General features: G+C 34.7%; 1 protein-coding gene across 13 annotated transcripts; it reads right to left on the bottom strand.

Annotated features, from left to right (window-relative positions):
* Positions 1-805: 805 nt before the first annotated feature.
* Positions 806-25,497, bottom strand: LOC149549287 (uncharacterized). 13 transcript variants are annotated; one of them, XM_089792727.1, is made up of 7 exons: positions 25,350-25,497; positions 24,239-24,326; positions 23,950-24,010; positions 23,133-23,588; positions 14,471-14,702; positions 14,291-14,354; positions 806-1,410 (listed from the first exon to the last, which is right to left on the bottom strand). In XM_089792727.1, coding segments are annotated over exons 3-7 (792 nt in total). In that variant the 5' UTR covers positions 23,988-24,010; positions 24,239-24,326; positions 25,350-25,497; the 3' UTR covers positions 806-1,408. The 13 variants fall into 13 exon arrangements, with proteins under 13 accessions (XP_089648853.1, XP_089648848.1, XP_089648850.1 ...); XM_089792722.1 differs by having other exon boundaries at positions 23,950-24,086; positions 25,350-25,367; XM_089792724.1 differs by lacking the exon at positions 25,350-25,497 and adding an exon at positions 25,140-25,334.
* Between the last annotated feature and the right edge of the window lie 784 nt (positions 25,498-26,281).

Genomic DNA, 26,281 nt, shown 5'->3' with positions numbered 1-26,281 from the left:
ATTAGAAATGTGAAAGTAATATATACAATGATATGATATCATCAGAGACTCCAAATAAAAAACGAGAGTTCCATAGAAATCTTTACTTGAGATTGCTGTAGCGGAAACTAGGCCTGTCCATGCCTCTCAATTTTATATCATCCATATACAGTTCAGCCAACAATTTGTATTAATAACAATGCACCCTTTTAGGTATGGGCAGGTACCATTTAACATACAACTGAAATATTCATGGAGATGTAATATAAAACAAGGAATGCATTCATTTGTAGTACCACAAAAATAAGGAAGACCACAATACTATACTGAGTACGTTACATACCATTCAAACATGCATAGTTTTCTTGGCTATTCATTTCTACATCCCTTCTCTAGAACTCCGCAACTCAATGGAATTACACCAATTTTTAAGCTTTCCGTAACAAAGTTTTTTCAGCATTGGAAAGATGAAGCCATTGCAAATCTGTTATATTAATTTATCAACCTTCCCCTTCCATCAAGATTGGGAGACTTGAGATTTTTTATACCACAGTTTTTAAACCACAAATTAATGTAGTACATTCATTTTAATTACCTAGGTATATTATCTCCATTTTAGTTCCCAAGGTTGGTTAGTAAATAACCTTGAAATTTCAGCTCTTCACACAAGCACATTAATGATGTTCAATTCAAAAGTTGTATTCATTGCATCTTTTTATCTATCGTCGGAATTTCCTGTTGTATCTTGAAGCGTGAAGATTAAAAAAATCTATTTTTCCTGAATGAAATTATATACATTTTCACAGGTGACCAGAGTTGGTCAATAGGGCTCAAAAGTACACTTGGTACCCCAAGATTAAATAGCATTGAAATGTTCAATTTTGCACTCAAAACTTCAATGAGTGCATGACAATGACTTGGTATGTGTTTATGATGCTAAATTCAACTAGTTATATTCATGGTATGTAGTTTGCACTACCTGCGAAGCTCCGGACATTATAGAAATTTCAGTTACTAAGAGAATTAAGAAGAAATGTTAATATCGAGAAGAGCCCAAAGCCTGTTAGTGGGACTCAAAATTCAGTCAGTGGGTTATCAAGATTGAATGGCATAAGAATGCACAATTCTGCACTCAAAACTTACTAGTGCATGACAATGACTTGTGCTTTTGGAATGCAAGGGTCAATCAATTGTATTCATTGACTCTGCAAATCTTGGAAAATCAGTTGAATCCATTATCAGTATTCCTTAAGCTCCGAAGCATACATAGGTTACAAATTCCAGTCACTGAAAGAAATAAAAAAGTACAGCATATCAACTTCCAAGTGATCAAAGTAAGTCAATGGGACTTGACAGTGTGTAAGTTACAATGGGACTGAGTATTCCATCAAATTTTCTTCATATTACAGCTCCTTGGAAGCGTCCATCATCCTGAAAACATAACACACAGATGCAAAATGCAGGTTGAGGAAACTGCTAAATCTTTTTTGTAAAAACTGAAATATCCATCCTACATCAGAGTTTAAAAAGTGGAAAACACCGTAAGAGAACAGAAGCATTCCAGGCAATAACCAAATTTACTATGTAGCATAACTGTGCTAGGCTCTCCCAAAACCTTGGACGTTTTATTCTGGACATTTTTTATGTATCTTAAAAAATGAGCAGACACCAAAAGCAAGAATCTGGCTATGCAGCATTCACAGAAGATTGACAGAAATAGTATTTATAAAGCCTCTTCAATTCATCAATTCCAAATGCATTATTGCATGTGACGATTAGAGTGGAGTTCAAGTCAGTAGAAATAAAACTGGACACTTGGAATGGTATTAAGTTTACAAGTAGAATTCTACGAACAGGGCAACCATTGAGAATTGTGTTCACCCACTTTAAAGTCAATTTTTTTAAATTATAAAATAATACATTTAATAGGAAGGTTCCCATACTTATCAAGGTATTATAACTGGCAGCTTACTATACTAAGCAGGATGCTAAATTTTGACATGCTTCTACATTGACAATGCATTTGAATTGGAAGTTTTCCAGATAACACGATTACATAACTAGAGGTTATTATATGTAGCATGATTCCATAATCAGCAAGAATGAGTCTACAGCCATGGAAATCAAGTTAAGAGACATTTATGTCAATGTTTCCATACTTAACACATTGAGTTGGAAAAGAAAAGGGCTCTTCATTTCCATTCTATATCATTTTCTTGACATGATGGGCTTGCAGTTCAATTCATTGGATCAGTTAACTGATATGTAAACTGGAATCTGCTGCAGCTTGGTGCAATTGACTTGGAGTAACAGCGAACAGACTACAAACTGAAGTGGTGTCAAACTGAAGTCATGAAGCAGTAGTTTGCTCGAGTTATGGTCTTAGGGGCAACCAGATGTGATGGTGCATCTGATGGCTGCATAGATGCTGCCATTGTAAGGAGGTAGCTTGACTACAGTATTGCTGTTGGCTGACTTTTGTATTAGTAGGTTTCTATTGTAAAAAGTTTAGGGGTCCCTTCAAACCTTGGTTTAAACTTAATAAAAAAACAAAGCATAGACAACTAAATCTAAGTAACAAGTTTAGAAGAATAGAACTATATTGTAAGTCAGACAATACAGCAACATTTATATTTAAATTTTAAAATATAGATAATCTATCAATTTGGCAAGCCCATGTAATGAAAGACACTTATAATTGAATCACTTACCCAAGGAATCAATGGCGCAACTCCAATGCAACTGATAAATGATTGGATGTCACCTATCACATCACAACCCCTGAGGATATGCTCCCGTTCAATGTATACACACCTTTGTTTAAGTTAAGTGTAAAAATCAACAAAAAACCTCAACAACTATTTCCCCCACTTTTATATGAAAAGAGAGAAAAACAAAGCACAAGAATGGTAAAAATAAGAAACTACTAACAATAGAAGCAGTGATGGTCAAAAATAGTGAAATGTATGAAGTTACAAGTGGGTTTTGTCCAAAAAGAGGAGCATCCTCCCAAGTGTTTCTCCTCTTCTCCTCATGATAATGCAGAATCCTTGTTACAGAGTTGGAAAGGAGCTTTGTAGATGTGGGATAGGAATGAAGACAGTCAAATTTCTTCCACCTCATCAGTAATGGCTTCTCAGATCATCTTCTCTGCCACCTCAAGTTTGTCACTACTGATTTCTTCTCACTGACTCGAGAAGAAAGAGATACAGTCATTCTTTTTAGTTTTTATACATAAGTTTTTCTTTTTTTTTTGAATTTTTCTGAGGGTCATTTGTCCCCTGGTTAGTCAAGGGCCATCATTTAACATCAACATTTCCTACCCAGTTCTTGGTCATTTTAGAACTGTTTTGTGTGTGATGAGGTTTATGAGATGATGCAGGAGCATTTTCTAGGTAATACAACATCCTTGGAACAACCCTACACTTGAAAAAGGATAGTGGATCCATCCTTGGGTGTCATTGTTCTATATCCAAACTGAATGTAGCAACTATTAAGTAGTTATGTGGGTCTGAGTGGGAGAGTATTCCTGTCACCAAAAATATACTATTGATTGAATTTTGTGTTAAAATGATGAAACCACCAATTATAAGGAATAATAAATGCCATCTAGAAGGATGGTCTTATTGTCTAACCTTAATTGCACATTTGTAATGAAAGAACACAAGCAATGCATTAAGTATGCATGTCAATAATGATTGAAATGTAGGATAAGTTTTAGAAGTTTGCTTGCACATATACATAACTTCAATTTAACTAATTTACATTTGTTCAATCTATGTACCTTGAAGTGATGTGTGATGGAAAAACGATCCACATGTATTATGGAAATCAACATGTGGGTTATACTTATTCTTACATGGACATAAAGATCATGAGTGCCAATATAAAATCCCTGAGATGAAAAGTCAAATTAATATAATTTTGAAAAACCATGAATTGTTCCATAAGAAGACTTAATTTCTTTATGAAATTTTTTATGTTCATTTGTTTATGCTAATTCCAACTAATGATTATGTGAAGCCTAATATATCTTATATGACTGCTGTTCCAAATAGAAATCGCTGAAATGGTCTAATCAAGTAGACAATGGCCCTAATGTAGAGGTAAAAATTAGTTGAGTGATTGTTAACTATGGAAGTAGATACAACTAACTTTAATTAGCGTCATGCTAAAAGAAAGGCCTTTGTGTTGTATGTGGTTCTCACATCAAGTGGATGGTGTGCACTGTGAAGCATAGGGGCTCACCATATAACTTGTTGAACATTGCATGTCTCACAATAGCAAAGGGAAGTAGATAAGAGCAATAGTGCAAAAGTACAATTCTAAGAGGCCGAGACTCCAATATCATGATAAATAATAATGAAGCAATTAAAATATTGATAGTTGATGCAATTTATCTCAACACCCATCAGCCAATTGATTGGTTGATTGCATAGTTACCATTTAACTCATACAAGAATGTCTCTAGACATAACAAGCATTTATATGGAGTTTAGTTGCTTCTCTATATGACTCCTACAAGTATCTAATGAAAATTGGGAAACTTCGTGTATGTTGGAGAATTTGGGGTTAGTTAAATATCAAATCAAACTAAACATCCCCATGAAACATTAATGTGGAAACTCACTAAAATTGAACAAATGCAAAATAATAGTTCCTCAAAACCGTCCCATGGTCCTCTATCGTCAAGGATCCATTTACTGCTCTCCGCAGCACATAAGATCATATAAAATGGATAACTCAAAGAACGAGTACATGAAATGCCTAATGCAAATCTAAAGAGAATCGTGATGAAAATGAGCTCTATTTGATGCAAGATAAAGGCTAATGAAGACATAATTTAACCAAGACACAAGAAATAGCATGCTTATGTTATTAAATTGATCTTATTCAAGATGTAAAAACATTCTAAAATGATAATACTAAACTATGATGAGCTATGAAAATGGCTTGAATTTGACACAAAATGACTTGAATTGTGGATCCTTAAGCCTTCCAAATGGTCTTTATTTATAGATTTTTTCAAGTATGGAGTGAGGTGTCATGATTCAACGGTCAAGATTTGATTTGTTAGATATGAAGGTCTGAGATGCTTTGTGATATTCCTCTCATACCATGAAGTGACAAGTGTGGTTTGTTTGGGCTAATTGATGGCATGCGTCCCAAGAGGTTGCAAAGAGTTTGGAAAGAAAGACAAATGGAAAAGTTTGTTAATTGAAGAGGATAAAATATCCTTACCATGTGTCCTCCGGTGGTTGTTGAAGATGATTCCCATTTATTAATTAGAAATTAAGAATTACATGTGACAAAGTGAGGTGGCAGTGATGAGGTGGAAGGGGGAGATGAGATGGAATTAAATTGAGATGGTGGAATTAAATGGATTTAATGGGAGGTGAGAGAATATTAGGAGATATGAGCCATACAATAAATAATTAAATTTTTCTATCTAGTAGAGGAAATTGATTTAATAAATGGTATTTAATTGATTAAATCACTAGGTTAGTGTTATGCATATTCATTTTGCCTCTCTTTAAATTGATGCAAGAGAAAAACATTGATTAAAAGAATATGTTGAATGCCCTTGTCATTAAAATGATTGATGAGAACTACAAATTCTACCGTTGATGAAAATATACGCTCCAGATGCTTGATACAAGATTGATTAGGATGTATGCCCCCTTGTGAGATGAATCAAGGAAAAATTAGGATGTTTTGGAATAATAATGAATTTTCCCAATTTTTTAAAAAAATTGGATTTTCATAATATTGACCACATTTTGAAAAAATACTAGATTCATCTCCCAATAAAATTGATTTTTTTATAAATCTTGGTGAAAAATGCCTATAGAATTATTTCAAATAAATTTAAAAATTTGAACTCTTTTAGAATGCGTTATTGAATTTTGCATTTCTTTTAGTGCATACAAATTGTTTGTTAGTGCATGCAATATGGTGTTAAGCGCTTTTGATGTCCGAATTAGTGCTTAGGAGTGCTACTTTCCTAGCACATGTAGACTATAGATTAGCGCCTCTGTGAGATAGATTAGCACATCCAATATTTAGCACCTACGATGTTAGTACTAGTGTATGCGAAAAATAGGTTAGCACATATGATGAATATTTTAGCGCATACAACCGATAGTTTAGCATTTTCATCCTTTTAGTGCATAGTTGAAGTATTTTAGTGCTACAATGAGTAGATTAGCTCATACAACCCGTTAGATGATATAGGTCCGATTTTATTTGTAGGTCCATGTGTTAGATAATTGATTTGATTCAGTTGATTCCTGATTATGAGTCTGATGAGTGATCCCATGATAAGTGAGTCACAGATTTTCGCTCAACGAGATTGATCATAATCTCAATTGAGATGATGTGTGATTGATGATGTGTTTGATTTAATTTGAGCACCTGATTTAATGTGTTATCTAATTGGTAGAATAGATGTTTGAACCATTTGTAGATGATTGATTGTATGATATGAGTGTACTTGATAGGACCCAAATATTCTTCAGATGCCAGGGCTATATCCAGGTTTCTTTAGCATGATACCCTAATATTGCAAGTTGATCGAGCGGTGATTAGCACATGTGGTTTGTCTTCACTTCTTGATCCTCATTATATGATTAATAGGGAACTTCTAACTGCATTAGCCGAGACGTAGCAAAGTGAACACAACACCTTCCACCTTCCCACTGGCAAGATGACCATGACACTTGAGGATGTGTATTAGATTTTATGCATCCCCGTCGTGGAGAGTTGATAAGAGTATGAGGCACACGAAGATTCAACGATTGATGTGATGAGGAGGGTAGGGTCATCCGTACCATGGTCAAATATGGTATGTATCTATGAGCCGCTACCCTCACTATTGGCAAGACCAATATATTACACGATCCCAAATAAGAGACCGCAAGGTTTTTTGATTAGATGGGGCAAAGTATTGGAGGCTATGTTAGCACACAGGACATAGTACGCTTGGGACTTGTGAATGTGAGCCCACCTATATCATGATTTGCATCAGGTTGTTTATGATCATGTGGCTAGTTTGTTTGTTGGAGTTCTATTGCTACAAATATGGGCATGAGAGCATATCCCAACCACTAGGCTATTAGTGTAGAGATCTCAACCCACAGGGCTTCCCTGTGTCTACATGTATGCTCATAGTGTTGTTCATGCTAAATTGGGAAAGTTGGAGTATTGGAGACTTGTGTGAGATGATATTGAAAGAGTGGTCTAGAGACCCTATTTAGACTGCAAGTCATGGGAAGAGGATCCAATGGAGACACCTTTCATATTTTCTACCAAATATCTAATTAGTATGACCCCATACATAGTTGAGAGGTTCATCAATACTCTTGTTTTGAGACAAAACGAGCGGATTGAGGGGATTTCCTAGGGCACAACTATATGTGCTCTCTTGCATAAGGAGCGAGTAGATTAAGACCCTTTGATTCAGTTTGAGACATCTTATTCAGAGTATATGTGATTGGGACCACAGGCTTGGTCTTTGTAGGCTCATATTGCTAACGTGAGGATGAGTCCATAGTTCACAGATAGGTTTACTATCCATTCTTTCGCACGATTAACAATAACTGATGAGCCTATGCCCACATTTGAGGATGATAAGCCACATCATAGATGGCAGAGGGTAGTTGTAGATGGTAGAGGTGGAGGTAATGAGGTGATGTGGGTTGTATATATGGTGGTGGCGGTGGTGGAAGTGGAGATGGTGATGGTAGAGGTGGAGAAGATGGTGGTGGTGTTGAATGGATTTAATGAAAGGTGAGAAAATATTAGGAGAAATTAACTATAAAATTAAATAATTGAACTCAACTATATAGTAGAGGAAATTGATATAATAAATGGCAATTTAATTGATTAAATCACTATGCCAATTTTAAGTGTATACACTTCCTATAGAAGTTTCTCATATATGTTGTATAAGCTAGCACTTGCACCTTATGGAGGTGTAATGGTTATGCTGATTACAAATTATAATTTCAGTAATATGTTTAAACAAATCAATTGGCAAGTATTGACAAGGAGTGGCCAATGAATTTATAAATATTTTAACATCATCTATTCTCCTTATCTCTTAGGTAGTATTTGGGTTGTTTCTATCAGCTTGTTGACAATCACTAACAATAATTATGGCCAACATATAGTTAGATGTATTAGTGCCAAACTATACCAAACATATTGCTTTGTACCAATGTAACACCAGTATTGGGGTACATCGGGATGGTGAGACGTTGGGATGAGTTTCTAGGACAGGGGAAAAATGGGCCTCATTTTCGAGACGGCCAAAGGACGGTGACAAGGGGAGGAAGGGGCAAAGAGGAGTGTTGTATAGTATGCATATAGAACTTGAAATGCTTGTTATGAACTGATGTTTCAGTAGAACATAACAAATTAAAATACTGGAACATTGCAAAATTGCTACATGAACTAGAACCATTGAACATTCAACATAGTAACATATTACATACCCAATAGTAACATTCAAAAATCAAAATTCAAATAGAAATCCAAGTCCCCATTCCAACGGCAGCATGGTTGTGGAATGGTGGAGGTGAGGGTACTTGGGTACACGAGTACCCGGTGTGGGGATGTCTCGAGGATAGGTACTCCGAGGTTTGGAAGAGGGTACTCTGAGGTTTGCAAGTCCCTATGTAACACTGCATAGTATGCATATAGAACTTGAAATGCTTGTTATGAAATGATGTTTTAGTAGAACATACCAAATTTAAATACTTGAACATTGCGAAATTGCAACATGAACTAGAACCATCGAACATTCAACATAGTAACATATTACATACCCAATAGTAACATTCAAAAATCAAAATTAAAATAGAAATCCAAGTCCCCATTCCAATGGTTGCATGGTTGCGGAATGACAGAGGTGGGGGTACTTGGGTATACGAGTACCCGGTGCGAGGACGGGTACTCTGAGTTTTGGGAGAGGGGTGCGAGTCCCTGTGTAACACTGCAGTTTGTACATAAAATTCCCAAATGTTAGCTATAAACCTAAGGGAGATGTCCATCCTCTTTTTGCAAAACCATTGATACAGGTGCAGTCTAATTTTAAATCAAATGAAAAAGGTTTTGTTCACAACAGGACATTATAAAAGGTATTTAAAGACTGCCTCAAACCATACATGTAAGGTGTTCGAATTCGTCCTTGATTATTGTAATTACATGTCAAAGATGACTTGGAAATTGGAAAACTGCAAGAGATGACTTGGAAATTGGATAACACATTTGAAAATTTTCTCAATGAATGCCCTTCTTTATCAATCCTTGGAGATGGGTGGTGATACCTTCATAAACATTAGGATGTTAGCCATCATGCCTGCAATGTGCTTTCTAAATTCAAACTGGAAAACAGAAAGACATGACTTCATTGCTAAGATAACATGTTTGAAAATCTGTTCAGTGAATGCCTTTCTTAATCAATCCTTGGAGTTGGACAGTGGTACCTACATAATCATTAGAATGTTAGCCATCATGCATGCAATGTGCTTCTAAACCATATAAATTATATCTCAGCAAGTTTGTAAATCACTTTTATAGTGTAGATAAATATGGAGAACGCTCATGGAAGTGGTGCAAAGGAAGACTAAGATGGGAAGGAGCGGATTGAGGCTTCCCTGGTACTAAAATAAGTATTAAAGTAGTTATTCAAATTCTTTTATGGAATTGAGTTCTTGAGATTTTTGCGCACATTAAGAAGTATATTGATGTAGAAGCATCTAGGGTGTAAGAGTAATCTTGCATCACCCAAACATATTGTCTAGTTTTTCAATAAGGGTTATTTTGAGCAAAGATACTATTTTTCGCAAGTTTATTATTTTTAGTAAGTTTTTTGTTTGAACATAGATTGTTCCAATTACTTCCATAGAGATTCATTTTGGATACATGCATGCTGATAAAATTTCATGGCAAGATCAAGTTCGATTTTGAAGATATTGAATTTTATGTTTTAACAGGGTGGCAAGAAAACATTGAACTCAATTTTGAAGGCCTTAGAGGCTCTAGAAGGGGTCAAAGCTTGTTCAGCACAATTTTACATTGTCATAGTTGTAGAGCACTTTGAAAGGTTTCTGAAAGGTGGTTTATATAAGGAAATCGAGTACACAGTTCAAAATTTATGGCTTCTGAAAGTTGTGCAATTAAGACTCAAGTTTCAAGACAAAAAGGAAGAGAACGAAAAATCACTTAGGCAGAAAAATTGAACTGTTGGCTGTCAAATTGGGAAACTTTCACTTTCTAGAATATTTTAAGGCAGTTAATGGTGCTAAATATACAAGGATGAAGGTGGGTTGTGGTGTTAGTTCTAAGAAGGGTATTTTTTGGCTTTGTCTTGGAGATTACTGTAATGAAAATGCCCATGTGGCTGTAGTATGTTATTTTTCTGAATATTGAAAATATCATTTCATTGAAGATAATAGAAAGTATGTGTTTATGTTTTTGCAATTGTCTCGTTCTTGTAATTTTTTGTTTATTTCCTTGTGTTGTGGGTGTTTGGTTAGTAAGGGGAGTACGCTTCATCGTATATATAATATTTTGGATTGGTGCACAGAAAAGATGAAGAATAAGGTTTTCTCATCAACAATTTAATGCCCCTCCTGATGCATAGAGTTTAAGAAGTGTTAATGATATTTTACCACTAATTGAATCAATGATAGAGATCATAGTGAAAGACAATATTCCTCGATCTAGGTGTTGCAATTTCATTGTGGAGCTTTTGTGTTGCCATGCTAGAGTTTATAGAATTTGATAAAAGAGATTTTTAAGAATCAGATCAACTAAGATATTTTTAATTCAAATTTGGCAGGCATATAAAAAGGACTTTTTATTTTGAATAGATCTTAACAACTGTAAGCCACTGAATTGTATTAACTGTAGTCTCATCTCAAATAATTTTGGTAATTTTTAAAAAATCGGACAAAATTAAAGAATCCATTGTGGAACATACTTAATTCTAGGCATGAATGCCCACATAAAAAGCCTACTGGCTAAGTACATTGAATTTTCTTCAAGTACTGATATGTGGTTGACAAAAGCTAAAGTAGAGACCCAGAAAGTTTGAAGGCAGACCTAGAAGAGAGCTCGGAAAACCCAAAAAGAATATGTTGTTGATTTCTAGATCGACTAGCTCGAAAATTGAGGTACAAAATTCAAGGCATCCAGAAAAAATAGACGACAACCTAGTTGTAATCTCAAAAAACCCACCAAGAATCTGTAAAAAAATAATTGATTTGGTACAGAAAATTGGGGTTTTCAACAAAAACTGCCCTGCTACAAAGAAAACCACAAAAAATGGCGGAAATGTGCAGAAAAAACAGACGGATCTAGACAAAAATGGGTTGCAAAAACGAACCAGAAGTCGGTGGATTTAGATCTCTCAGAACGGAAGCCCTAGTCGAATTATAAAGAGAGTTGGAAGCAAATATGCATGTAAATAATTTCGAAAATAAAAGGCAGATAATTTCAACTAGGAGATTATAATTATTTTCAAAAAAATTTGGAGTGTTGGCTCTGATACCATATTATGGAAGTAATTGGAAAATATTTGTTTGTTATTTACAATGATCAAGAGATCAATTTATACAAGAGACTGAACGATGTTTCCTTAAGAAACAATCGTAAAGAATAGAAACATTATATTCTATAAACAGAAAACTAAATATTAGAATTTAGAAACATTCTAATATTTACAGAAGATTACAATAGATAACCATTAGATACTAAACAGAGATAATAGACACTATCTCTTTTCGTAATAGATACATATTTCAATATTGTAAACTATTAGTTTTTTTAACATTAAATGTGTTTTGCATACTTAAAAGTTGCATATCCATTCTATGACTATTTTACATTCTTCTAAGTATTTTATATTCTTCAAAGTTTTTAGAAAATGTTGTTGTATTGAATTCATCCTCGTCTTCCATACTAGTACCAATATCCATCCCCGTCTCTTGGTACCTATGGTTTAATGTCACAAATTTTGACATTGCGAGCTATATATGGTTAAGGAACAAGGCCATGTATGAGGCTCTTGTGTCTACTTGGATTGAAAGCAATGCCTTGTCACCAAAATCATGATATTGTTATATACTAGATCCTTGGTGATTAATATGATCTCTATCATAGCCACTACTTAGCTGATGAAGAATTTATTATACCCTGTCTCAGCTAGCTATTAATTGAAGCAAACTAAGAAAAAGGTTTTGATGGATTTATTCATTATCTTTGCATCAATTAATACCTGCTTGGATTCAAAACAATATGTTAGATGATTATCCTTATTATGTCTGTTGGAGAAGTAACTACAAGTAATGATGTATCACAAATCAATGCCAAACAGGTTGATTTAAATAATACAAATCCCAAAAACTTACTCAAATCATCGATTGTATAAGCTTGTGATCTTAAACATAAATTCTATCACTGTGGATGTTTATTGTACTGGGGTAAAGAAATTAATGCACACAAATAATAGATAAGAACAGTAGAACTCCTTTTATTATTCGCATATGCCAAGACATTACATTATGCTCATAATTTTCCATGACCCAAAAGAGTGTATAAATACTTTCCGCAGAACCTTCCCGAAGGGGTCCGTCGGCTACCTAAAAAGAACCTTCCTGAAGGGACCCGTCGGCTGATACACACACAACAAGAACCTTCCCGAAGGGCCCTGTCGGCTGATACACAATTTTACCGACGACATCATCCCCCCCAAAAAGAAAAGTCGTCTCCGGACGACAATTACAAAATATCCGAGACAAATTAACAAAACGGGATACATTAACTGACTAACTACAACAAGATAGATCTGTTTCTGTCACACCACTTTCATATTTGTTCTGTGCCTGCACCAAACTGGTCTCCAAACCACGTTGCATCTATAGCCTTTGCTAACACAATACTGTCTCCTTAATCAAGCTGACCTTGATAGCCACCCGTGCCACTTTCTCTTCCAACTCCTGGGTACACTTAGCCAAGTGTTGTTGTATTGCCTCCAACTAGATGATCAGCTCCTCCTGAGCTCTCTATGCATCCACCAAGACAGCCTCACATTCAACACCTAATCCAAGTGCCTCTGGTACATAGACACTCCATGCCTGCAGCAACTCCAGGTTTCATCAACTGATCACACTTCCCACGATTGATAACCGCAACGACTGGGGGTCTACCCAGTGGGGTTGAGGGGACAATAGTGGATGCATTTCATATGGTTTAAAATCAAACAAAAACTAGTATGTGCCTTCATCAATTTAGTTTTTTGCATCAGATCTGTCATTCCTATTTCTATTTTTGTTTGTTACTTCATAACACACCAATCAAAAAAAACACTTTTAATGTCATGCAGCTCATGCTAGTCCCATATTAGGGTATAACTACACCTGAATTATAATAAGTATATCCAAATTTTATTTTAACACGTTACCAAGCACTAACAATTATGTCATGACGCTCATAAATCTACCCAACTCATTCACAGCAAGTGTTGCTATTGCCGATGTATCTAAGATGTAGATTGTCATTTATAATATCAATGTTATAAAGACTATATTTCAACTTCAGTTCATATGTATAGTGGCTTTATCGATAATGTTATTGTAAGCAACCAAATAAAGGGATTCAGTATACAACATCTCGAGCCAGACTACTCAGTTTTAAGGAACCTTGCATGTTCTTCATCTTGGGTTCGTTGATACACGCATAATCTAGGTGATGTGTATGTGTGCATGTATATGTATAGTATACCCACTGGCATACATGTACATATTTATGTATTATAAGAATTAACCTTACATCTACCTCAACCATAAGAATGGAACAGAATCCTAAACATATTGTAGCAACCTCAATCAAAACTATGTCCTCGTGAACAAGAGAATTTAAATGCATGTCATCTGCAACTCGTGCATGCTATCCTTTGATGGGATACTTTCATCTTCCAAAGTAGTTTTAATTTATTTCCATATAATTTTGGTTTACATACTGGAGATGTCATGCTCATTTACTCCTTGAGAAAGAGCTAACCTGAGACTTAACAAAATCTTAAGTATGGTAGAAATCCTGTCTTGGCTACATATATGTTTTATTTTATTAAAGTTTTTCTCTTTTAGGCTATTGCAGGCTGCAGCATCACAGAGATGTGGTTGAACCAAAGAAAAAGAAAAAGAGAAAATAAAGGGACTTTCAGGTTAGTTTAAGATGAATGAATTTGTGTACATTATGTCAAACTCATGAAACAAGTTTGCAAAATATGAATTATTATTCTTACAAAGAGGTTCGTTGAGGTATTCAATAGATGATGGACAAGTCAAAGCTGTACAAAGTCCTAGGCCCTGCATCAACAATTTCATCATGAGTGGACTTTCTCGAATCTTTTGTGTCAACAAAGATTTGTCCCTTACAGTTTATTAACAAATAAACAGAATGCTTAAATAGCCAGGCAGCCAACCTTCTGGATAAGAGTTGATTTCTTTGGTTTTCCTGTGTACTTGTGGCCTGTCATTTGTAACCAGTCTTCCTGGATTTCCTTCCGAGTAAGGACAAGATTTAATCTTGGGAGCTTCAGTGGTGGAGCTGGAGGTTCCTCTGGAACCAGCCTTTGCGCTACTCTTCTTGACCTCTTTGTACCCTTTCCATTTGGTTGATTTGTCGATGGCAATGTCTCCAGTTCAGTGTTCTTACTGACATAGACAAACATCAGATCAAACTTTATAAGATGGAGTCTATGTTCTCATCCAAGATATGCATGTAAATGATCAAAAGAACTTATATTGCTTACAGATTTCTCAAATATTAGCAAATATCATTTTGCATATTGCGATTATAATAATAGAGGACCCCATTCTAGTTTTATAAACTTGCATTTAAATAAGTTAGAGCATAAATCAAGCCCTCCCAAACTTCAGGCAGCATTAAATTTCTATCCAGTGGTCTTCTCATAAAATACGTATTTATGCTGAAATAATGCCACTTCAAAAAACTAATTTAAGTCAAACACGTTTGAGATATGTCTCATGATATGTTCTAAATTTTTTGGCCTAATTGATATTGACCTGTCTTTGAAAGTACTAATGCAAATAATGCATCAATAATTGTACTAATGTGGATCACCTCGTAATTACTAATAGACCTAATTCTCATTTACATCAAACAAGTGAAAGAGAGTCTTATTGCTGAAAATCAGTTCACAGCCTTCATCATTCTACATCCTTCATTTCTGTCAAGGACATATATTAAATTACTTACCTGGAACAAATAGATTTGTACTCCAAGCATTGAATGGTATTATGAAATAACAAGGTCACCGGGAGACGGGGAGACTTGGAGGTCTCCGATACTGGTATTGGTACCAGTACGCCAATTTTTCAAAAATAGGAGACGGGGGGTACTTGGAGATGGCAATTTTTTTTAATAGTTTAAAGAGTCTAATACTAATTACAAAATACTAATATTGTAAAACTGAAAGAGTAAAGTAAATAGTAATAGTAATGTCATATTAAAATAGAGTCAAATATTTCAAAACTCACAAAATCACATTACTATATCTCACAGTCATACTTTTTTTCCAAATATTGCATATCATCATCATAATATTAGATTGATAATCACTGAGATTATCATTACATATTCAAATTTTAAATTCAAAAAAAGTATAGTTTGATGCTAAATTGCCGATATGCAAAAAAAAATGAACAAACTTAGTACAGTAAACAAAAATCAGAATCTATTTAGTACTAGTATGTTGATGATACTATCATCTACTCCACAAGGTTGTGTATCATCCATCTCAAGGTCTTCAGTTATCATGCTCTCCAATAAATCATTTAAATTGTCACTGGTCTTAATTTTTGCATTAAAAACATTAAAATGAGGGCTAAAATACATAAATGTTTTAATATTATATTTTACATTTATTTTTTATCAGAAGACTTCGGGGAGATTTCACTTTTTCAATTAGGAGACTGGGAGACTTCAGAAGACTTCGTCATGAAGTCTACAACCTCTTTTGAGGTTTTGGAGACGCGAAAAATCTCCAAGACGCGTCTCCATCTCTGAGATGTGTCTTTTAGAGGGGAGATGGGTCTCCCCGTAACCAAGTGAAATAATAATAAGCATATCATCTTTAGGATATGACCAAAGCATTCCTTTCCATTCTAAACAAACACTGTCAAAGCTTCTTGTTAATACAAATTGGCTGTAAGTTTAAATTATACGCACAACTATTTAAAAATGATTGAGTTAAAAAAAGCTCTTGTCTACAGATGTTAATATTATCCTTTAAATGGCTCAGCAAGAAAAATGCTGTTAACTGTAAGGTAGCTTTTGAATTATTTAAGTTCTATAAAAGGAATGGGGAGGATAGAATTTGACCTTTCTAATGCACAAATAAATAAAGATTCAAAAACTACTTCTACAAGGTCTTTTGCCCAAAAATTGCTATGTTTTTATTTCAACAAAATACTAAAGCATAGCTTTACATAAAAGAGCCTGCTGAAAAGAAAAGATGGAAATAGCATTTTTTATTTGAGCCTGAAGAAGATATTTGGTTGTAGTATTATCCAGCGGCAGAAAATGAAAACGCTCAGAGGGTAGAAAAACAGTGAATGGACAATTTTGATTATGATTTTGGAGTCCAATTTTTGGTTCTGATATTAGCAGCGCAATCATATCCTTTGATAAGGACTGCCAAATTCTGAAGAAAGTTAAACAATAGCCTGCAAGAGTCTATTAAGATTTGCATATTTGGAATCCAATGTTTCTATGTAGAGAAAATCAGCTTGAACTTGTAGCTTGAGAGAGAGAAGATGCTGGAAATGCTTGGGAGCTTGGTTCAATCAGGGGGCATGTAAATTTTGTCTAGTGTACTCTATGCTAGGTGAGTAAACAAATTTGCAAATGCCATACAACCTATGGAGATTTTACACTCTGAATTCTTTTCAGAACATGAAATGAAAGCAAGCAAAATGGAAGCGTTAGAGATGGTAGGAAGAGGCATGTAGGGGTTGAGGAACACACTATGATGAAGAGGAAGGGAGCTAGGGTTAGCAGGATGAGAACTACAACAAGTAGGTATCATGAACAAGAAGATAAGTAAGGAAAAAGAGATCAAAAGGTTTTAATTTGAACATTTTGTTAAAAATAAATGTGTGTTAAGTATAAGATATTGTTTATGTTTGAGAGGAGGGTTGTAAACAGTTCCATATCAAATTTACAAAGTGTAAGTTTTCTTGTTAATTATTTAGTTGTCATTAAGAGATATGGAAGATGGAAGTTTCACATTTGTAATACACAATAAATAAGGACTCAAAATTTACTTCTATGATGTATTTTTCCTAAATTACCATGCTTTTATTTAAATGAAATGCTAAATCTTCAGATTATAGAAAGGAAACTACTAAAAAGGAAAAGTGGTGAAAGAAATGCCCTTGATTCAAAAGCTAGAGGTGAGCAAATGAGTTCTAACTTCATGAAGAACTATCTAGGTACAAAAAACAAAAGATGCTTGATGCGTAAAGAAATAAAAATAGGCCAAATTTCCAAAAGATTGCACTAGCATCTGGTTTGTAATTTCAAAATCTACAACATACTTGCATTCTTTGACAAGTTGACAACCAAATTCTAAAGACAGTTGAATGATAGCTTGCAATTGTTTATTGTTAATGCAAATCTAGAATTTAATGTTTCTGTGTAGAGAAAATAAACTTGAGCTTAAAGCTTGGGACAAAAACATTGTCGGGATTGCTTTGGAACTTGACTCAGGGCCCTTAAATGGTGCATTTCCAACCAACGTAGTTAATGAAGGAAGTTGGGTGGGTGAACTTAGTCTGGTATATTTTGTGCAAGGTGAGTAAATCAAATTACTATAAAACATGTGGGATTTGTAAAGCATTTAAGGTGCTTTAGTGTATATAAAGAAAATAAGGGTAGTGAAAGTAGTGGAGAATCCAAGTGGCTATAGGTTGAAATGGTAGGAAAAATAGTTACAGACTTATGAGACAACAGAATAAACAAAGCTACAGGAAAGATATTGGTAGAAAGAAGATGCCAATAAAAAATGGAGCTCATAGTCTCCAAAAATGGGTTCCAATAGCATGTTGCTTCAAGGTGACAAAGAATTCAACTGTGAGTATAAATATGTAGAAGTTACAAGAAGTGAGAATGCAAAAACTAAAAGATGAAAAGAAATGATTATGACGATTTCAAATAATAGAAGGGGATCATTTATAGAGGGCAAAATACATCACAATCAGAAGGTGGTACAGATAGAAGCCACTTAAAAGGGCAAAGCGCCACTGGAGCCAACTTTTCAAATGTTCTTGTATGGTTAGAACTTTCAAGTTCAAACCACTGCAACACCACTGAAAACTCATTCCAGCCACAAATACATTGTCTTCTAGAACGCCAATGCAAATTAGTAGCTGAGCTGGGTCAGCCTTGCAGAATTTAGAAGAATTAACAAAAACAATGTTTGGCCTACTTGGCATCTATATTATTGGGATAAAGGCTGAAGAAATGGCTAAAATGAAACCTAAAAATGCTAAGGGAACACACACTAAAATGAGTGCATCCCACATATTGGAAAATGCAAAGTAGGCAATTTCTGACTCCACACAAATGTATGTGAGAACTGCTATGGAAAAACACTTAATAGTCTGTTAGTGCTTTCTTTCCAAACTGCTATAAGCAAGCACACTATGTTCCAATACTGTAATATCTAAAAAACTAAAACTATGGACCTACAATCTGCTGCTATAGATTGGACATTTTAGGGATTATCCGAAATTTCAATTTGGAATTTCATAGTCCATAGAAGAAACTGAAGATTAAGAATTGGTATTTCATGTTGCCTTTCAAAAGAAATTGTTTTATAGGAGAGCTTCAAACAAAGATCTGTACAAAATCATATAATGGTGAACTTTGGAATCAAACTAGAAATGTTTTTGTTCCAATCACATACAATAGGTTCTTTTAAAACTAAAAACTCCATTGACATCAAGTTACATATCGTTCATGTAGATATATAAAAGATTATTTTCATATAAGAGTTAATATGAAACTTGAAACATAAGGACAGTGTTGTTCATGTGATTATTATTATTATTTTGATTAATTGGTAAGAGTCAGTGTTTGAAAGGGCTCAAACACTTCTACAACTAGAAGTAACACATCTTGCAATAAACACAATAAGAAAACAACCTTAATATCAAACTGGTAAGAAACAAAACAACACTGAAACAAAGTTACAAGATAACAAAGAACTTGCAGCTAGATGAGATCAAGAGCGCACAAAAGGAAACCTATTGAGGGGAAGGCATGGAGTTCAGAGCCACTATTGTCTCCTATTTCTCTTTAAGAAGCTGAAGATGGTTTGCCACAAGAAACTCCGCCATCTCATCAATCACAATGATATGTTTCTTCTTTGGCTTCATGTTCTCTTACTAAGGCCATATTCCCTAGGATTTATCTTCCTTTTCACTCCCATCTGAATACTCATAGCATAGTCATTTATGGTAGTTTTAATGGTTAGCAACCTACTTTCAAGATATTTAATCCTATCTTCATTAATTGTTTTCCCTGCCAATGGATTCGGCATTTATAGAGCGGAAAAACCTGAAACAACCAATTCATTGTTCTTAAGCTGCAAAAGAGTCCCTTGGAGGCTGTATTATGAAGTTAATATTATGTGTGTTATATTCCATTGTATCTGTAAAGGCAAGCACATCAAGAAAATAGTAAACTCTTGATTACAAGACCCATTTGTGTGCAAAACCATCATAAAATTAACAAAAAAAAAATTCTGAGATACTAATATCCCAAAATGATAAAGTAGATGTCCATACAGGAGGCAAGTATTAAAGGTTCAAGCTTCTAGACATATTTTAACAAATGGTTGTAATATAGTGGTTAAGTGTGTCTCTGTTCCAAATACTGGATATGAAACATAGAAGCTTAGGTAGGGAATGATATATTGTTTATTTTGCATACCTGGATTCAATTTTCTACGCTAAACTGGAAAACCAGTTATTGAGCATTCAGTACCTTAAAAACGAGATCATCTATTTATAAAGTGCCACATCAAATTGAGTTTTGCTACTTGCAAAATAATACAAAGCATATTCCAAATCTTGAAAACCAGTATTCTCTCAAACAAAGAGAAAAAATTTCCACAATGCATGATAATCACCATTAAGTGTTTCTGGATTTGATTGTGTTGTAAATTTTACACCAACATCTCGAATCACAATCTGTGACCCATCATATGGATATGCATAAGAGAGCACCTTGATGAGAAGGTGCTCTCTTATGCGCATCTGGATGATGGGTCGCAGAGTGTGATTCGAGACATTGATGTAAAGCTCTCTCTTATGCGCATCCTGATGATGGGTCACAGAGTGTGATTCGAGACGTTGCTGTAACGCTCTCTTATATGCATCCGGATGATGGTTCACAAAGTGTGATTCGAGACGTTGGTGTAAAAATTTACAACACAATCAAATCCAGAAACACTTAATGGTGACTATAATTTTTTTATAAAATGGCCACATCAGAGTTGAATTTTGCTGCTTGCAAAATGATACAAAGCATATTCTAAATTTTGAAAGCCATAAGTCTCATAAACACTTTTGTCTTCCTCAAGGAAGACTTAAACAGGAACAGGGTCAGTGCTTTGGAATCTGGATGCTCCAAAGATTACTTAAACCACCAAAGATGCCCTTCATACCCAAAAAACTGCTTTGACCACTAGCAGAAATCTCCTCTTAAGCCCATACCAAATGTAAAAAAGACATTAGGTCTTGAACAAATGTAATTGTCTTCAGTTATAGATGGAAACAACTCTGGGTATTTGATAGTTCCATGATTTTCTCTCTTTTTCCTAGCAAAAATTTTAAGTGCCAAAATAAAACCTTTCCTTACAGTAGCACGAAAATCAGCATTCAAGACTCTGAAACAAATTAAGCCACCATGACGGGAATGCAATTTCATCAGATTACAGCTAACTTGACTAAACAGTCTCTGAGAAGGCCCAGTATACTACTAAAACTGAACAATTTTTTTAGTTGAGTTCATTAAGGAGGAAAAAGAACCTGGTAATTGGTTTAGTATAACATGAAAAGAGATGGAAGAAACATCGCATGGGACTGTATTCTGAAAATGCATACTTACAACAAGGAAGACCTCACAAAAGAAAGCCTGTAAGCAACAGAAAAAATGAAAAGAAAAAAAGGTGACATGAATAGATCGGATTTCCCACTCGGTGGTATCTTTGTTGCGTTGGTATATGTTTGTATGTAGATGGATGATTATATTTCTATTGTTATATAAATTTATAAATTATATGAGCATTCTTGTTCCTATCAATCAATACTACACTCCTGCCCCCTTTCTTAGATCTGCTGCCTCAAACAGCAGTAATGTTCTCATTGTCGACTATTGCTCTCTAATTCCTATGTGAGAGATTTGACACATTTTTACATAGCACACTAAATTCCTTGTGTAAATCTAGCATTACTGTAGGATAAAATCCTTCCATAGTAGCATATAATTGGAGGCACCTTACAGAAGCCGCTTCCTGTTTTTCATGCATATGATGTCTTGCTTTCCAATTTGTTTGAGAGAATTTGAGTGGGTTGCTCACTTTGGAATTCGTATGGTTGCATAAAAATTTAGGATTGCTTGATTGTCCAAGCTAATTTTCTTTGTTACCTTTTCTTGGTATAGCCACATTTTTCGATTTAGGAAGACTTCTCTGATGAGTAAATCCTAATACGACCCAAAGACTCGTCTCCTCTTTTGCCAGACATTAGATCAATTCAGTATCTTTTTTTTTTTTAAACAATTTAGTGTCTCAATTTATTAAATGCTGTTTTGAAGTCAACCACAGAAGAGGATTCTGGTCTTATTATTACAAGGTAAAATTGTTGTCATATTAAGACTGTGATTTACCAAATCTATCCAGTGAAAACCATTAAGTCATTTTTATCATTTGTTTGACAATAAAATGCACAGATTGAGTCATACTAACCCCACAATTCAAGGCATAGAAAAGAACATTCCAATGCATGGTATATACATGAAATGACCTTATTTCACTATTATTCACAAGCTTTCCATGAATCCATACTAATTAATAGTGTTTTCATTTTAATTACAGTCGAACCATTTTATCCAGTTGCTTTACACAAGAAGCCCTGATGTGGGAATTTTGTGGGAATTTAATGGGATACATAAATCAAGAGAGATTTATAATTCAGGTTTGTAGTTGTTCTAGTATATCCTTATATTTCATTGGTGTTAATTTTGAGCTGTAATGTCAAATTTTGGAACTAGTAGATTTTTTTTTTTTTAGTAGCATACTACATTTAATTCATTGGGAATTCCTGATCTAACACAATATTTAGACATCTTACATGCCTCCAAAAGAGCTTCCTTAAAGGTCAGAAAGCATTTTAGTGACCACAAAGCATGGATGCTAGAAACATCAAAATGTTGCTTTCCAAGAGGGACTAGACTTCAACAAACTCAATCTTAAGAATTCACTTTGTAGTTTGTACTTTGTACTCGTTTGCAATGATGACTGAATTTTGTGTTTGATGAGTTAGGCTCTAAGTCTTCACATATATTTGATAGCCAGCTGCATTGCATAGACTTTACTCTTACAGTGCCAGATACTTTATGGCACTAATAGGGCCACTGTGACATGATAGACAATTACTTTGTGGAAAGCATTTTGCAAAGAAAGTCAATTTCATATATCTGCGTGTGTGTGTGCATGAGTGCGTGCACCTTACGAACAATAACTAAGTGAAAAAGACTTTTTTGAGCCAACTAATTTCAGAGAATTCTTCTTTCATGCAAATCGGTCTATTAATGAAGTTTATTTTCTATCCTTCTGATATGCATTTCCCACAGAGTGCTTTAGCATTTCATAGCATCCTTGGCAATGAACTATCGAAGAAAAATATTAACTGCAGAAAACATTTTATGTCTGAGCAACATAACAACTCCTATTACTATTTACCTAATGTGATACTTCCAAAGTTTGCAGGAATGTCTCATCTTAAGGCAAATTGTTAATAAGAATGTCTTCATGGGAAGAATCTAAGCAATACCTTTTCACAACTCTTGGACACTGATCCTTGCCTGTCTCTGAAGCAGCTTTACAAGCTTGCTTTTGTCTTCGTTTTTTCATTGGTTGATCCAATATTGTTTCCTTCTGTTTATGTTCTAACACTAATTGTTCCTGATGTCTTAAATTAGATCCATGATTTTCCTTTCCATTCTGTTGCTTGCGCTTCTGCAATCTTCCTCCTTCATCTGTAGCATCTGCTGCGGATTTTCCACGGCCTCTTCTACTTTTTGGTTCAGATCCATTTTCTTTTAACTTCTTCTTGCCAGAATTTGCTTGAGGATGTGGAGTTCCCTGATTTTCCTTCACATTCTTAACATTGGAAGCTTCATTGCATGGAGACACTTCACCATTCATAGGAGCTTCACCACTAGTGTTCCTATCCTCGGAAAATTCCCGGTTATGTGATGTGGTTGATACATCACCATTAGTGTGATTCCTGAAAGTTAAAATATTAGAAGATATTGTTAATTTCACTCAAATTTAATTTTTAAACATTCTTCAACTGCACTCAAGGATATGTTAGGACCACTTTGCTTATGCTTGTTATTTGTAGGGTCAAATTCTAATTAATACATTACAGTCACAACCTAGCATGTGCACTTTAAACCACAAAGCAGAATATCAAGAACATCCATGCAATTCAACCAACATCATAGATTTTGAATTTTAACTAAGGATTCACAGCTATATACCTTAAACAACATTAACCCTTGTGGATTAAAGACTTGCAAGGGACTGCAAAGTCCATTGACAGGACTGAAAAATAGGGAAAGGAAATGACTTTTTCAATCCATTACCTCTTGGAGTACACCATTTTTACGCTGCTGACTTCCATGCTTCCTGACCCACAAGGGAGCTCTACATCAGGGATACAACTTTCTTAAAAATTTGCGTTGAATTCAAGGAATGGACTGTCGACTAAACCTACACATCACTAAAAGTAAAAGCATAAAAACATTCCTCAGTAGTTTAAATTTTGAGTTTACAGTTCAAAATTGATCATTGAAAAATAAGCCTGCAAATCAGAATGAAGAAGCTCTATTGCTTATTGTTGTTCAAAAGAAAAAATAAGACACATCTTTTCACCTGCTTAACTAATCCCAGACTTGCCAGCTAAAGTTGCAGTGATATTCCATAAATGCCCACGTCTAACAACTAAATTCTTGGGTTTTCTCTGTAAAGTGATCATATAAAGCGATTAAATTGTGACTCAAACACTCCCGGTCAATATGAGTAACTTGAGAATAGTAGTCACGTAAGATCAGATCAAGTGCATATCTATTCAAACTGTATCAGGAAAGAAAGATGCACACTCGGGAGGAAAAATGACACATTTGGAATTAGAAAACAAAGTAATAAACAACCTCCTGGATATTACTGGACAAAATTAGGAAAAAAATCCAAGTGGTTTTAATTGAACATACATTTCAATAAAATAAGCAATTTGCACCCATGATTCAATGCAACATCAAACCAACCAAATAACTTACATCTATCTTTCACTGCAATTGCTAGTAAACCAAATGAGAACCATCCCCTATTCAATGAAACTAGAGCAACCCGCATCATCTCCCATGGTTGAATGCAAACCCACAGGAATAAAACAAAAAGACGAGAAAATTTAACTAATGACAAAAAGATAAAGGAAGAACTCTGGATTGAATTTAGCAGTGACCTACTTCTAGAAAAGTCAAACTTTAGTCCTTAACCAAAAAGAAAAAACAGTACGAAGACAATCCACAAGGGTAAATTTGTCTAGAAGCATGGCAATCCCTAAGTGGGTCCAAAAAAACAACTGAAACAAAATTTGTCTACGAGAATGTATATGAAAACAACTCAAACAAAATAGGAAAGCAAAATTTACCCTTACAAAACTACAATCAGCTTCCCTCCAATTGTATTCTAGTATGCACTGAATCTTCTATTCAACTAAACTACACCTAGGTGGTCTATGGCATTTAAGAAAAATGTTAAAAAGAATACTCACCTGATGGCTGGAATAGAAGAATAACGGGTGATGGAGAGAGAATTAATGATGTTTTTTTGACACCAGATCAATGACAGAGAGGGTCAGGCCAAATAACGAAACATAACATCTAGGTGTTCACCACCATGACTTCTATAAGTCTATGCATAAATCAAGAAAAAAGTCGGTAATCATCCTTACATACAAAGGTATCTTAAGTAACAAACATACCTTTTCTGACTAAGTGGAAATCTCATTGGGTCCTGTCAACTTCTTCTAATTAATTTCATTTGTTTTTATAGCAATTCTTTTAATCTGTTGTCCCATTTTGGGGGTCTTTCTCGTTGAAAACAATGCAGGGTCCCATCTAAATCTCTTCCATTATCTTTTCAGCTTATGCCCACAAATTTTTAATTTTTTATAGGTTTGACTAATACATGGACCAATCTAGTCTAGGCGTCTAATGGCAGTAGTTTTATAATTTCTGTAGGCCTTGATACAAGTTTGTGTATCTTATTCAAAGTACACTGGCCCATAGAATGTTCTTGGGTGACTCAGAAATATGCTTCGCCTTTTAATGGGGATTTCCTTATTCCTTATGGTAAGAGCACATTGTGCTCACTTCAATCTCCTCTATGAAAAAGAGGCAGAAGTGACGTTTGCCGACATGTTTAATAGTCTCGTAGGAATATTGTATGAGCTGGAATATAATACAAAATCAACGGAGTTCATACTTCCCATGGACGAATTGGATTCTCATAAACTCCATGCATACGGCCCCACAGGATGTAAGATTTTTTCTCAATTAATAAATTGCTTTCGGGGATGTGGAACCTTCAATGTGGCGAGGGTGAAGAGACTCGCCACTTTCTCTTCATAGAGAGACGTTTATGCTTTGGGTGTCACCTCATCCGTGGATTCATCATAAAGCATGGCTTCTAAGCATACGGTGAGTACACAGTCATATTAATCCTAAGTGAAGAATGAAAAGGATATTCAATGAATTTATATTGCTGGTTTAAAAAAATCAGAGGGTGTCATGGTTAGTTTTCATCACTACCATATATGGAAAAGTTATTATTAGTAACCTTACTTTGTGTGTATAGGGGAAGAGATCCACTAGTTGTTGAGGGGTTCAATGATTGATACAGTATCATTATAGA

The sequence above is a fragment of the Cupressus sempervirens genome, chromosome 7 (assembly GCF_028749045.1).
Source record: "Cupressus sempervirens isolate cs-2001-9-10 chromosome 7, ASM2874904v1, whole genome shotgun sequence".
NCBI classification, from domain to species: domain Eukaryota; kingdom Viridiplantae; phylum Streptophyta; class Pinopsida; order Cupressales; family Cupressaceae; genus Cupressus; species Cupressus sempervirens.
Note: the sequence above shows the minus strand (reverse complement) of the source record. Positions and strands in the feature narration are given on the sequence as shown.